Raw genomic sequence first — 15,866 nt, forward strand, 5'->3', positions numbered from 1 at the left:
ATTGCACCCAGTAGCTCCTGCTTTCCCTGTGGCCATCCAAACAGGCTTCTGACAAGTGTACACCCTTTTTGGGGCGGAGGAGGAGGGGGGATGAACCCGGTTTGTTGCAGATCCACTCAATGGATGGACCGCTAATTTGATTTTGTGTAACAGTTACTAATATATTATTGTACTCCATGTACCTAGGCTAAATGTGAATGTTTTAAAAAGAGCAACGTATGACATCAGTGCTGGAAAACTGTATTGTACAAACATTTACAAAAAACGGTTATGTTAAAATGTAATAAGGTGCTTTTCTCATTAGTAAACAGGAATACTGGAGATCTGCAAAGGGAGAAGATGAAATACATCTGTACAGATATGAGGAGAAAAAGAAATATACTGCAAATCATGTAAAGGAAAATAAAGGCAGTGTTTTCAGTAAGGTATAAAAAGACTAAAAAATATCATTATTTTCATGTATTTGTTTTTAAACCAAGACACACTCTTTGTTTTCCCATTAACACTAATACAAAAAGGAAAAACTCACCTTCTATCATTCGGACCATGCATACAGCAGACATGTTTTACCAGTCAGATAAAGTTGTGAGAAAAGCATGGATCCAAATGTATGATCATTCATAAAGTATATTTAAAGTGTGTATTTTTGCTAATATCTAAGTGGTTACCCCTCCCCACCCAATAAATTCCCCTTGGATTTCATTGAGTATTACTTGAAGGTAATCAGTAATATTCCTTTACAGTCATTGCTGTAATTGTGTTTAGTGTAGATAGTCCTACTAGGGTGGCATGAGACCTACATCAGATTCTAGTCTTTGCAGGAGGAGCAGCATGTGTCAGAGCCAGTTATCCCCATTTGAAGTCATAAAAAAAATGGATTAGGAGCCCTTAATCTAAGTGGGGATGTTAATGATGGAAGACATTCTGATAGGGGAGTCACTAAGAGACCATTACGTGTCAACATCTCTGGGAAGCTTACCCTTATTTTGCATACGTTTTTACATTGGCATTCTCATTTTCAGTTGAGCATGCATTGTGTGATAGGTGGTTGGTATTACTTTTACCATTGAGCTGTGATCGCTATATTTGCCATTCCTAGGCAATTCCAGGTGAGTATTTTATCCACTTTTGACTGCTATTTAAAGTGGTCAGAATGGTTTCCCAGAATGATAGTGACCATGTATTTTGGGTTTGGCTATCTTAATATTGTTCTCATTGCCAAAAAAAGTTCTGACCAGAAGGGTTTAATGTGTGGACAGTCACGCCATATATTTTCCCTTGCAAATCGCATTCTCTCAAGCAGAGAGGGTTAAACCAGGGCAAAACGTATGTAGTTTGGCTGTGTACAAATTCCAGTCATATATTACCTAATATTGTGCTTCTGTGTGAAAAACACTACTTGTCTTTTTACAGGTCATTTAATGTGCTAAACCACTGGGTCTATGAGATTTCACTTCCAATTGCAGTCTGTTTCTCTGTAGATTGTGTGTGGATAGTGGGTTCAAGCAAGAAATTAAATAATGTTCAGAACACCCTCGGTGCTTCATCTGTTTAATAAATGTTTCAATGCATCTTAGTTCTTTAGTGGCTGCAGATTTAATCAGAGGGTGTATTATTCAGTGTCATATTTGATTGTAATGTAGTCTTTTATTCATCTAAATTAAATGCCTTTCTACATTGATGAAATGTTTTAATTGTTCCACAAGGGAACACATCTGCTATCCAAATGTGGTCATATATGCACAGTGCATCAAAAGGAGCCATTGATGAAGTGAAAGCTGGATTGAAATGAATGAGTCTACATTTATTTGGTCTCAAACTTTCAGTGTAGTACTGGTTGAGTTTATTGAGGTAAGCATTCAGGGCCATTTTTTTTTTTTTAACTCAAATTGTAATTATTGTAAGTTTTCCAAAGTTCAACCAGGCAAATAGCAGGCAAAATAAAAGCATCATGCAATGTGTTAGCATTCAGTTTTTAGCGTATTTATGCAAGAAGAGCCAAAGTGTACATTGTGCAAAGAAATGCAATATGAAAACCAACAAAGGGGGAACAAGGGGAAGGATCTAGGGCAGGTATTAAGTTGGGGCCACCGGATATTAGGTGATAGTATGTGTCAGTGAGCTATGTAATATCATTATCCTTTGCCTGTTGGTGGTCTCATGACGAGCCAGATCTGGGGTGAGACATTTGCAGAGAGTGTATATGTGTGGCCTGTAGATGGATACAGTGAGGGGTTGGAGGGCAAGAGGGAGGTGGGTGAATTAGAAGGATTTGGGCCACTCCAGATATGGGGTGATAGATAACTCTTTGTCACTGGTAGGAGATGTAATGATAGTGGGGTCATTTCCCACCTAGGAAGTGTGTTCAAGGTTCCTTGAACTGGGGTGGGTGAGAGAGGAGCAGTGTAGGTAGTTAGCTAATTGCTGCAGTAATCAATAATCAAATAGATGTAGGGCGTGCAGATAGGGAGGTTGGAAAATCAAGTGTTCGGTGGCATGTGTAGCTGCAGATACACATGCTGTGCTGTGCATAGTCTGCCGTCTGGTGTTGGGTCGGAGTATTACAAGTTGTTTTTCTTCGAAGAAGTCTTTTCAAGTCACGAGACCGAGGGACTCCTCCCACTTCGGTTCCATTGCGCATGGGCGTCGACTTCATCTTAGATTGTTTTTTTTCCGCCATCGGGTTCGGACGTGTTCCTTTTCGCTCCGTGTTTCGGGTCGGAAAGTTAGTCAGAATCAACGGAAAATTCGTCGGTATTGTTTCGTTCGGTATCGGAATAGTTAGGGCAAATCGACACCGAGCCTTAAAGAGCTCCGGTAACCCTTCGGGGTATTTTCGATCCCCCGTCGGGGCCTGGTCGGCCCGACCGCGTGCAACATCGACACTGATGGAACGGACCCCGTTCCGATCCTGTCCTAAATGCCACAGTAAATATCCTTATACAGACCAACATTTGGTCTGTAACTTGTGCCTGTCCCCCGAGCACAAGGAAGAGTCGTGTGAGGCCTGTCGCGCGTTTCGGTCGAGAAAAATGCTCAGGGACTGAAGAGCCAGGAGGTTGCAGATGGCTTCCACGCCGACAGGACAACAAGGGTTCGAGGAGGAGGAAGAAGAAGAAACTTTCTCCATCCGCGATTCGGATTCCGAAGAATTCGACGTCGACGAGCAACCAACTGTGAGTAAGACGTCGAAAGAAAGATCACACGAGAAAACAGACAAAGCCCAGGGGACGCCACTGCCAACAGGCCATGGCATAACCCATAAAGTAGGTGACCGTCCATCGGCACCGAAAAAGGGCGAGCTGGTGCCGAAGTCGTCCGACTCAGGTCGAGATACAGGCACGCAACACTCTCGGGACCGAGAGAGTGGTGCAGAAAAGGCTTGACACCGAGATAGCGGCACCAAAGCTACTCGACACAGAGACAGCGGCACCGAAGCTGCTCGGCACAGAGATAGCGGCACCGAAGATGGTCGGCACCGAGAGGCCAAGACACCGAAAAAGAGAAAGATCTCGTCGGAGCCGAAAACAACTAAAGACACGGTTTCGGTGCCAAAACCCCCGGCAACCGAACCCAAAACCAGTTCCTACTCAGAGGAACAATCACTGTCCTCCCAACTAAAAAGACACAGATTTGAGGAGGAATTACAAACTACAGAGGTAGATCACACGCAAAAGCGGATCTTTATCCAAAGGGGTACAGGGAAAATCAGCACTCTTCCCCCCAATCAGAAGGAAAAGGAAACTTGACTTCCAGCAACAAGACAAGCCACCACAAGCAAAGGTGGTAAAGAGGGTAACTCCACCACCCTCTCCACCACAGTCAACTCATGTATCACCGGCACAGACTCCACCACAATCACCAGCTCATACCACCATGAGCCAGGATGATCAGGCAGCATGGGACCTCTATGATGCTCCAGTATCGGACAATAGTCCAGAGTCGTACCCAACTAAACCCTCACCACCTGAGGACAGTACAGCATATGCACAGGTGGTAGCTAGGGCAGCCGAATTTCATAATGTATCTCTACATTCGGAGCCTATTGAGGATGACTTCCTCTTTAACACCCTGTCCTCCACCCACAGCCATTATCAAAGCCTTCCCATGCTCCCGGGAATGCTAAGGCACGCTAAACAGATTTTCAAGGAGCCTGTTAAAAGCAGAGCAATAACTCCAAGGGTGGAGAAAAAATACAAGGCACCGCCCACAGACCCTGCTTTTATTACATCACAACTGACACCAGATTCAGTAGTCGTAGGAGCAGCTCGTAAAAGAGCCAACTCGCAGACATCAGGCGACGCACCACCTCCGGACAAGGAGAGCCGCAAGTTTGATGCAGCTGGGAAAAGGGTTGCAGCACAAGCTGCAAATCAGTGGCGCATCGCCAACTCGCAAGCACTCCTAGCGCGATACGACAGGGCCCATTGGGACGAGATGCAGCATCTCATCGAGCACCTCCCCAAAGAATTCCAGAAACGAGCGAAACAAGTGGTTGAAGAGGGGCAAAATATCTCCAACAACCAAATATGTTCTTCTATGGATGCAGCAGATACAGCTGCAAGAACAATAAATACTGCTGTGACAATAAGGAGGCACGCATGGCTGCGCACATCTGGCTTCAAACCTGAGATACAACAGGCAGTGCTCAATATGCCGTTCAATGAACAGCAATTGTTTGGCCCAGAAGTGGACACTGCAATTGAAAAATTAAAGAAGGACACTGACACAGCCAAAGCCATGGGCGCACTTCCGCGCAGGGCAGAGGCACATTTGGCACATTTCGCAAAACAACTTTCAGAGGAGGGTTTCGAGGTCAAGCCACAGAAGCCAGCACCTCACAAACAAGACCACCTACCTACCAGGGACAATATCAAAGGGGTGGCTTTCAACGCCAATACAGAGGGGGACAATTCCCAAGAAACCGGGGAAAGTTTCAGGGTCCCAAAACCCCTCAAAATAAACAGTGACTCACAGGTCACACAACCCCTTCACACAACACCAGTGGGGGGAAGACTAAGCCAGTTCCACAAATCATGGGAGGAAATAACAACAGACACTTGGGTCTTAGCAATTATCCAACATGGTTATTGCATAGAATTTCTCCAACTCCCTCCAAACGTCCCACCGAAAACACACAATGGGCCTGATTCTAACTTTGGAGGACGGTGTTAAACCGTCCCAAAAGTGGCGGATATACCACCTACCGTATTACGAGTTCCATAGGATATAATGGACTTGTAATACGGTAGGTGGTATATCCGCCACTTTTGGGACGGTTTAACACCGTCCTCCAAAGTTAGAATCAGGCCCAATATGTCAAAACAGCATATAGACCTTCTAGGACTAGAAGTTCAAGCATTACTGCAAAAAGACGCAATAGAATTAGTACCAAAAACACAAAGGAACACAGGAGTTTACTCACTGTACTTTCTAATACCGAAAAAGGACAAAAGTCTGAGACCAATATTAGATCTCAGAACACTAAACACCTACATCAAATCAGACCACTTTCACATGGTCACGTTACAAGACGTAATACCACTACTGAAACAGCAAGACTACATGACAACGTCAGATCTAAAAGACGCGTATTTCCATATACCGATACATCACTCGCACAGGAAATACCTAAGGTTCGTATTCAAAGGAATACATTACCAATTCAAAGTGTTGCCATTCGGAATAACAACAGCACCAAGAGTCTTTACAAAATGTCTAGCAGTAGTAGCTGCACATATCAGGAGGCAGCAAATACACGTGTTCCCGTACCTAGACGATTGGTTAATCAAAACCAACTCGCTAACAAAGTGTTCACACCACACAGATTATGTTATACAAACCCTTTACAAACTGGGTTTCTCCATCAACTATGCAAAGTCACACCTTTTGCCGTGTCAAACACAGCAATACTTAGGAGCGACAATCAACACAACAAAAGGGATAGCCACTCCAAGTCCACAAAGGGTTCAAAATTTTCACAAGGTGATACAAGCTATGTATCCAACACGCGGCCCTTACAACAGTGCCTAGCATCACAATGGTCACATGCACAGGGTCAACTTCTAGATCTGGTGTTGATAGACCGCCAAACATACATCTCGCTTCTATGGTGGAACAGTACAAATTTAAACAAAGGGCGGCCTTTCCAAGACCCAGTGCCACAATACGTGATAACAGATGCTTCCATGACAGGGTGGGGAGCACACCTCAATCAACACAGCATCCAAGGACAATGGGACGTACATCAAAGAAAGTTTCATATAAATCACCTAGAATTGTTAGCAGTATTTCTAGCGTTGAAAGCATTCCAACCAATAATAACCCACAAATACATTCTTGTCAAAACAGACAACATGACGACAATGTATTATTTAAACAAACAGGGGGAAACACACTCGACACAGTTGTGTCTCCTAACACAAAAAATATGGCATTGGGCAATTCACAACCACATTTGCCTAATAGCACAGTTTATTCCAGGGATCCAGAACCAGCTAGCAGACAATCTCTCTCGGGATCACCAACAGGTCCACGAATGGGAAATTCACCCCCAAATCCTGAACACTTACTTCCAAACTTGGGGAACACCTCAAATAGATCTATTTGCAACAAAAGAAAACACAAAATGCCAAAACTTTGCATCCAGGTACCCACACCGGCAATCTCAAGGCAATGCTCTATGGATGAATTGGTCAGGGATATTTGCGTACGCTTTTCCCCCTCTCCCTCTCCTTCCATATCTAGTAAACAGATTGAGTCAAAACAAACTCAAACTCATACTAATAGCACCAACATGGTCAAGACAACTTTGGTATACCACACTACTAGACCTGTCAGTAGTATGTGAATCTAGCAATTTGGCTCCTGAAATCCTAGAATTTGGACACTTGAACCTCACACAAGAGTGTATGGAGGTCATAAAACAAGCTAGAAGACCATCCACTAGACACTGCTATACAAGTAAATGGAAAAGATTTGTTTGTTACTGCCATAATAATCAAGCAAGACTCCAGCAGGACTCCTATGCACCGTTTACTTCGACTTCTGGCTAAAGGAACTGCAACTGGTCTCCTCAGGAACCTACAATCTGCAGCTACAGCGATGACTCTCCTCCACAACACTGTTTCTCCAGTTCCTTCAAGCAGCTGCAACATTTCCCGGCTGTGCATCCTCTGAGGGGGGCAAGTCTTCAGTCTCCGGAGGAAGGAATCTCCCTTGGAGTGTGGGAGTCACTTCCCTGTATCCACAGACACCAACTACGACCACGACTGGCTGCATGGATCTCCTCTCATCCTGAGTTACATTGATCCTGTATCTCTGGTGGTGATCTGGAGTGGTCCCCTTGGTCCTCTCTGCCAGCTGCCCAACTTTGGTGAAGGTAAGCCCTTGCCTTCCCACGCAGGACAGATGTCCCCATAGCACCAAGACTCTTGCAGCTACCAAGGCTTGTTGACCCGAGAACTCTTCAGTGGCTTCAGTGCTGCATTGCTGACTGTCTTCGTTTCACTGTCGACTATCTCAAGCATCCACAGACGGGTTGGTAGTGGCTGCTGCCACCACTGGACACTCCACCTGGACTTGACCCCCTTCTTTTCCAGGTCTTCCTCTTCCAGGGTACACCTTTGGTTTCTTGCAGACTTGTCTGGATCTTGCAATATTGCTCTCTGAAGTCCTTTGGATTGGTTTGGTTAGAACCAGTAACTTAACTGTTATCTCCTGGTCGACTGGCGGGCACTCTGGTACTTGTGGTTTCATAGTTCCTCCAGCTCCCCTCTACCAATTCCACTTCCTTGGTTGGGGACTCGACCTTCACATTCCACTTTTTTAGTAAATGGGTTAGTCCACCCCCAGGTCTTCAGTATTGTCTTATGCTTACACTGTTTTCTATTGCTTTTTATGCCTGTTTCCTGACTTACTGTACATATATAGTGTGTATAATTACCTCCTATTGGAGAGTTGCCTATCGAGTCTTTTAGTAATTGTGTCACTAAAATAAAGTACCTTTATTTTTGTAACACTGTGTGGTTCTTTTATGTGTGTAAGTGTTGGTTGACTACAGTGGTATTGCCCGAGCTTTGCATGTCTCCTAGATAAGCCTTAGCTGCTCAAACAGAGCCACCTCTAGAGAGCCTGGCTTCTAGACACTGCCCACACTTCACTAATAAGGGGATACCTGTACCTGGTATAAGGTGATAATACCATAGGTACTCGCCACACACCAGGCCAACTTCTTAGACTCCATAACTAGGGTATGCCATAGTTTTGTAAACCAAGTGGCAATGGGCAAGATTTTAAGACATTTTCAGGCTTGAGTAATAATTTGCTTTGCCGCTCCCGTAATTTATTGTGCCAGATGCCAATCTGTGTGTGCCATTGCGTTTAACGTCAGAGGGCGAAGTCCAAGAATGATTGTATGGTAGTCCATGAGGATAGGGTACCTTAGTGTATCTTTTATATGGCTGAGGACCTCTTTCTAGAATGTTTGTAAGGGGCATATATGTTGGAAGTCTCCTGGGGCTGCGCTGCATCTCTAACACTTTGGAAAGCTGTGCAGGGTATATAGTGTGTAAGCGGGCCGGGATGTAGTTCAGGGCCAGTCTTGTATGAGTTTCCATGAAAGATCCCGTAGGGTGTGGTGTACTTCTGACCGTGTCCATATGAAACCGTAATTTACCTGTGGCCCTCACACTAATCCAGCTGTACACCCCGTTGGGCCACTCAGTGTTATTAAACACTCTAGGGCAAGATTCCCATACATATGGGATTGTAAGCCAATCTTGGCCATCTGCCTTTCTTTGCAAAACTCAGGATCCTTTCTTTGAGGTCCCTGAAAAACCCATTTGTTATACTAATTGTTAGAGCTTGGAAAAGGTATAGGGCTCCTGCCACATCTTTCATTTTAACAGTAGGAACTGTTCCTGGTGAAGAAATAGGTAAGAGTGTCCGCTTTTAGAACTCCTCTCTTAAGAATGCCAATATGGGCATAAAGTTGTATCAGTACAGGTCGGTCCGGTTGGGTGAAATTTACCTCCTAATACTTAATGTTTCAATATGCCCAGCAGAATTGAACCTGCTCTTTGGTCTTGTGTACAATTTCTCGCACAGGGTCAAGTTTAAAGTTTCTGGCAGAATTTCTTTCCCTCAAATAAATTTTCCAGTATGCAAGGGACATGTCCCCTCCAAAACCTTAGGGCTGAAACCGTGCTGGGTCTGTCATCGCCAATGTCAGGACCGACACCCACAATGTCTGCCTTAGGTGTCTCTTGCCACCATGCGAAGATTAATTGAAAGGTCATCTTCAACCATGAAGGCAAACGTGCCATCCCAGAACTCCAAATGAAGTTGAGGAAGACTTTGACCTGGTTAAAGACAAGGGAGTGAACTCTCTCTCACTCCAGAGGCCAGTTCCGCAGCTGATCGTCATTGATTCACAGTTCAGGTAAGCCTAAGAAAAATAAGAAGTCCAAACACGTATCTTCTTCATCCTGCCACTCTCGTAGTTCATATTTCACGATGCCTCGAGTACCTCCACAGCAGAGTCATTTCTTGAATCTTCAAACAATTCCAACTTTACATCCATGTGCCCTCACTTCCCTGGGCCATCGGCAGTGCCACAGGAGATCCCTGAGCTGAGACTGACCATGGACCAGATTTTTAGTTCCCCTTCGGATCCCTCTAGAGTGCCTTTGAGCCCTGAGGATCAGAGATTGCCTCCAGTTGGAATACACCGGTGCATCCATCGCTGACACAAAATATGCCACTTGGCCCAGGGACGCTAATTCTGTGAGCCTGGTTTCACCGACTCTGGCCCTTGTGCAACATCTAATCCCTTCAGCGCCACGTGGAGTCCATAGTTCTCTCGTAGGGGATCTCCATTGATAGTTCTAAGAAATGATTAGTCTCCCACGTGCGGGAATCCCATAGCACTTTTTCACACTATATCTTGTGTAGATGTTCGTTTTTCTTCAAGAAGGTCTGCAAAGTCAATTAAAAAAGAAAAAGATTACGCAGCCTATAGCAATAGGCTAAAATGACCCAATTCTTCATATGGTGCTTAAAAAAGGGGCATAAGGGAATTGTATATGTGTATATTTTCATGATGTCTTTTTGTTAAATGTAATGATGTTTTTTGTAAATCAGCATAGGTCTCTTTCACAAACCCTTTTTCTTATAGGGTATGGAGTTGTAGGAGAGCAGGACAGTGTAACCCAATAGGCTGTCCTTATATGATTTAAAAATAGAGGCTGTTCCTTTTAGAACCAAGAGACCACCAGTATCCTGTCATTCTCAGCAGGTGGCAGTTGCTTCAGTTTTTTTCCAGCTTCTGACATGATCTTAGGGCACTGAACTCGACCTTTCAGGCTTTTTCTCTTTTTTTTTTTTTTTTTAAATATATTTTATTAACATTTTGTTATTATACATTTGTGTTTCGGTTCAGAGCAGTTACTTGCACCTTTTATACATGAACACATAAACTGGTCACAGTTGTGGCATACATTACTCGTGTTACGCTGTTAGTTCTTACGGCGCCCCTAGTGTGTTTGTGCGGTTATCAGGTCCTGGCACTAGTGCTTTAAGCCCCTTGATCCACTACGCCGATTTCATAGTTATTCTTAGTGTATTCGTTTTATGCCCTTTTTATATATAACAAATTTGTGATTAACAAACCCATTCCTATTGGTAACTTGGAGGGGGGACCATAAAGAGTGAGGGTCGGAGATAATGGGATGGAAAGGGAAAAGGAGGGGATGAAAGGGAGACCTGGAAGGGACAGGAAGGGTAGCCAAACTAAACAAAGGGTCAACTTTACAGCATTGTGTGGGTGATACTTGTGATTAATGTTCTTTAAGGGGCTGGTGCGCTATGACAGTCTTGTGGGGGCCATGTCCAGGGCGCACTAGTTTGTGAGCGGGATAGGAGTCTGCTTTTCCCACCTCTTCCGCCCCCTTGCTCCTGGGGCGTTGTGGGAGGTGGCTGTTCGCGCGGCTTTTTGTTTTTTTTAATTTTGTTATTTTATCGTTTGTACATGTGGTCCTATTGTTAGTACATGGACCTAAGGGCACCAACTTGGCAACCTCCTACTCAGGACCACCCACTGATGCAAGCCACCCTCCAGCCACCCCTACCTCAATGTCTGTTGTACTCCTGGTTAGTGCATCCCATGCCGTCACTAGTTCTTCCCGAGTCGGGCAGTAGGAACAAGTCTGACGCCCTTGGCTTCCTCAGCTTTCAGGACCTGTAGTTCGGCCCTGGACCATTTCGGAACATCCCTTTTCCATTCGGTGAGCGATGGACAGGCTGGGGCCCTCCAGCCCTTTGAGATCAGCCTTTTATAGAGGGCTATCGTTAGGTCCAGGAAACGCCCTCTTACTCTCCCTTTTAATTCAGTTGGCTTGAGTCCCAGTAAACACAGGTCCGGAGTGGGCCTTAACTCCACTCCGAGTAGTCGGTATAGGGCAGCCAGTGTCTCCACCCAGCCCGTCTGAAGCACCGGGCACCCCCACACCATGTGGTCAAAATCTGCCTCGCCCCCTTGGCATCTTGGGCATGTCCTGGGGGTACCACCGTATATTCTGAATAGTCGGTGCGGTGTGAGGTATGTTCTGTGCAGATAATTGTATTGGATGTTACGTAGTCGCATGTTACGTGAGACCACCCGGGGGTACACTAGCACCCTGCTCCATTCTGAGTCAGTCAATTCCCTCCCAATGGTGCCTACCCATCGCTCCCTCAGGGATTGCAAGGGGGCCAATACTGCATGGGTCTGGGCCCGGTAAATTTTGGCTATCAGGTGGGGTTCATCCCCCGATGTCAGCAAAAGGTGAAGTACCCCGTGGACTGCGGGCTCTGCGTTTATCGTGCACCAATGATCTTTCAGGGTGTGGACCAGCCTCCAGTAGAGTAGGAACTGGCCCCAGGGAACACCCGCTTCCGTTAGGGCAGAGAAATCCCTCAGTACCCCCCCCCCCCCGTTGAAGAGGTCGCTCACGGTCTCGATCCCTGCTCTCGTCCATGGGCCAAGTCCGAGGCCTCCCGGGCGCAGTCCCCCATCCCCCAGGGCCAGCACCGAAATGGGCAGAGCCAGAGAATAGGGGGGACCCACTCCCACTCTTTTCATACACCTCTCCCAGCATGCCAATTCAACACTCGTCATTATGTTGCTCCCAGGTAGGGCTATCTTCCTACCTATCATGCGTGCCACAATCCATGTTGCGTCTATTGTCCCCTTAGAAGTGCACAGTTCCAGTGGACCCCTGCCCGACATCCAACCAGATACCCATTGTAGCTGGGATGCCAAGTAATAAGCCTCAAAGTCGGGGGCGCCCAGTCCTCCCATTTGAGTTGGTCTGCAGAGGGTTGTAAGTGCAGTGCGCCTACGCCCATCATCCCATATTAGTTCCCTTAGTAGTGTGTTCAGGTCGCAGAACCATGATGGGGGGATCAGCAGCGGTAGGTTTGCGAAGTAATAGAGGAGTCGGGGAAGCATAATCATTTTGGACAGCGCCACTCTAGCCATTACTGTTAGTTTCAATGAACGCCAGAACCCTACTGAGGACCTCAGCGATCGCAGTGCCCTGCCCAGATTACCCTCCCTGAGATCTACCAACTCGTGGAATATCTGGATACCCAGATACTTGAAGGTTCGGGGGGCCCAGTTCACGTCTGTTGGGCATGAAGCAGGGCGCACACCATCAGGAGACAGGGGGAACACGTACGTTTTGCCGCGGTTTAGGCGAAGTCCGGAGACCTCGCCAACATTTTTTAAGACACTGAGAGCCCAAGGGAGGTTGCTGTCACCTAGGTATATTAGTATGTCGTCAGCATATAGGGAGACAATGTGTTCAGTCGGTCCGCACATCACCTCCCGTCCTGCTCCCTCCTCCCGCAGTCGGCTCGCCAGAGGCTCAATCGCCAGGGCAAACAGAAGCGGAGAGAGGGGGCATCCCTGTCTGGTTCCACGAAACACTGGGTATGCACTGGATATAATTCTACCCGTCTTCACTCTTGCCAGTGGGGACGAGTATAGTAGGTCAACCCAGCTCACCCATTTCTCGCCTAGGCCCATCCTCATCATCACCGTCCTCAGGTAGTCCCACCTAATTGAATCGAAAGCCTTTTCGAAGTCCACCGCTAACAGGAGCCCGGTCGGCGGAATAGATTCTCGGGGCATATGCATGACAGAGAAAAGACGTCTGAGATTTAGGGAGGTGCTACGGCCCGGAATGAAGCCGTTTTGATCGGCGTGAATCAGCGTGGGCATATGTGGGAGCAGGCGGTCAGCCAGGATCCTGCTAAGGATCTTAAAGTCGCTGTTCAGCATTGATAGTGGGCGGAAATCTGTCACCGAGGCTTCACTGTTAGTGGACTTAGGGAGTGGCACCACCAGCGCCTCGCGCATAGTGTCCGCGTACATTTCCGCCAGGCTTGGGGTCAACAAGGATCTATATTTTTTGTAGAAGTCCATGGGGAGACCGTCCGTTCCGGGGGTCTTCCCAGGGGCCAGGTGCGCTATTGCCTCGTTGATCTCCTCTATTGTCACCGCTCCCCCCAAGTTGTCCCTGTCCTCTGGTCTCAGTTCACGGAGTGGGGACTGTCGCAGATAATTGTCAAAGGTCACTGGCTCCCGGCTGCTAGGCCTACCATACAGGTGCATGTAATAATCTCTGAATGCGTCATTGATGGGGCCCTGGCTAAGTCTACGGTTTCCCTCTTTGTCTGTTACACTAGTGATGGGTTCACTGCTCCCGCCCGGGCGCACCAGCCACGCCAGAAGTCTGCCCGACCTCCCCTCCTCCGATTGCAGGGAAGCCAGGTATTTCTGCAAGCTATGACATCTGAGCTTTTCTTCGACTTGGGAGTGCTCTCTGCGGGCACGGTTGCATTCTTCCTCCTCGTGGGCTGAAAGGCCCAGACCTAGCTCACGCTCGTGTATGACCTTCTCTAATGTGGTGAGCTCCTTTTCTAGTGTTTACTTTACCCCTACTGACTGCCCCAGGCAAAAACCCCTCGTCCCCACCTTGAGTGTCTCCCATTCCACTGCCCTGGAGGAGGTGGATCCTTTGTTGGTCTCAATGTGTTCCGTCAGGTAGTCTCGTAGTGCCTCTCTATACGCTTGATCCTCGAGCGCCGCGGGGGCAAGCCGCCATGATGGTATAGGGGGTCTATCCTGTGATGTCCTCAGTGTTAATAATAGTGGGTTGTGGTCTGAGATTGTTCGGGCTAGGTATTCGGAGCGTGTCATCCCACGGGCCAGGCCCGGGGTGCAGACCACCATGTCGATTCTGGTGTGAACGTGATGGAGACCCGAGAAGAACGAGTAGTCCCTGTCGGTTGGGTGATGCACCCGCCATATGTCCACCAGCCCCCATGATTTAAGCCAGTTGACCAAGCTTTGTGCTATTTTAATTGATGTGGCTCCCTGTAACGGTGGGGTGGATCTGTCCATGTTTGTGTCTACAACTGCATTGAAGTCCCCACCTATTAGTACCTCCCCTGCGTGCTGGCGGGTAAGGTGTCGCGACAGGCTCGACATCGATGAAATCTGATCTTGGTTAGGGGCGTAGATGCAGCTCAGGACTAATGGGGTCCCATGTAATTTACCCTCCAATATCACAAACCTACCCTCCTTGTCTATGTTTGCGGCTTCAATTGTCAGGGGGACACCTGCTCTGATCCATATCATTGCGCCCCTTGCATAGGCTGAGTACTCTGTAGCGAACACTCGCCCTCTCCATCTTCGTCTGAGTTTCTCTCCTTCCCCTGGGGCTAGGTGGGTCTCTTGTAACATTGCTATCTGCACCCCCCTTCTCTTTAGGAATGACAGTATTCTGTGTCTTTTTGCCGGGGTACACATCCCCCTGACATTCCAGGTTATAATATTGTAATCTGCCATCCTGTTCTTAGGATCTGAAAATTGGAGAACCAGTGCGCCCGGCATTTCAATCTACCCACTGCTGCGCTCGCTCCTACATTGTGATAACATTCAATTGCCCATGCTGTTGGATTAACTCGAAACTGTGAACCCCAACTCCCCCTCTCCGGGGCACCCTCGGAACTATGGGTAGCCCAAAAAAACGTGCAACCGTGCAACTTTACCAAACACATAATTGCAGTACTCGCCAGACAGGCGAGAGGTATAGTCAGGGGGGAAGCGGCCAGGTCCGGAGGGGCCAATCATTTGTTCTGTTCGTTCTGACTTCAGGCCCATTCGCGCAGCCAGGTCAGCCAAGCTCGTCAGCTGTTTGTGGAGGTACCTTAGGTGCCCGGGACGGGCTCCCCGGGTCCCCGGCGGATGACACTATCGTGCCGTCGGAGTCCAACTCCGAGCCCTCACGGGAAGCCACCTCGCACCCGACCCGGGCCGCTGCCTCCAAGGCCGCCCTTCTGCCTGTTTCCCTCTGCGTTTTCGTCGGGGCCAGGCACGGGTGATCCCCGGGCCTCTTCCTCCTAGTTGCTCTGCGGGTTCCACTAGCTCCATTGTCCGTCAGCGCTGGCCTTAGTGTTTGGGCCCCGCGTCTCTCGAGCCAGTCCCATGCCTCCTCCGGGGATTGGAAGAAAGTGGTCTTTTCATCCACGATCACTCTCAGCCTTGCAGGGTATAGGAGCGAGTATTGGATCCCTTCGGTTCGTAATGCTCTTTTGACCGCTAAGAATGAGGCTCGCCTGTTCTGGACCTCCAGCGTAAAGTCTGGGAATAGTGTTACTTCTCTGTTTGCTACTTTGAAAGGGCCCATTTCTCTGGCTTTCTGTAGGAGAATATCTCTGTCCTTGTAATGCAGTAGTTTAGCAATTACGGCGCGGGGGGTCTGCCAGGAGCCAGCGGTCTTGATGGCACGCGGTGAGCGCGTTCTAACGTGTAGTAG

At 47.6% G+C, this 15,866-nt stretch overlaps 1 protein-coding gene across 2 annotated transcripts in view; it reads left to right on the forward strand.

Moving 5' to 3' along the window:
* The window catches only part of PHIP (pleckstrin homology domain interacting protein), a 1,338,206-nt gene that overhangs the window by 517,993 nt on the left and 804,347 nt on the right, over positions 1–15,866 (forward strand). For both annotated transcript variants that reach the window (XM_069235639.1, XM_069235640.1), the window contains one exon: positions 305–425. In XM_069235639.1, the coding sequence (XP_069091740.1) occupies positions 305–425 (121 nt within the window). The remainder of the gene's footprint in view (positions 1–304; positions 426–15,866) is intronic.

This window comes from Pleurodeles waltl, chromosome 5, assembly GCF_031143425.1.
Source record: "Pleurodeles waltl isolate 20211129_DDA chromosome 5, aPleWal1.hap1.20221129, whole genome shotgun sequence".
In the NCBI taxonomy this organism is placed as follows: Eukaryota; Metazoa; Chordata; class Amphibia; order Caudata; family Salamandridae; genus Pleurodeles; species Pleurodeles waltl.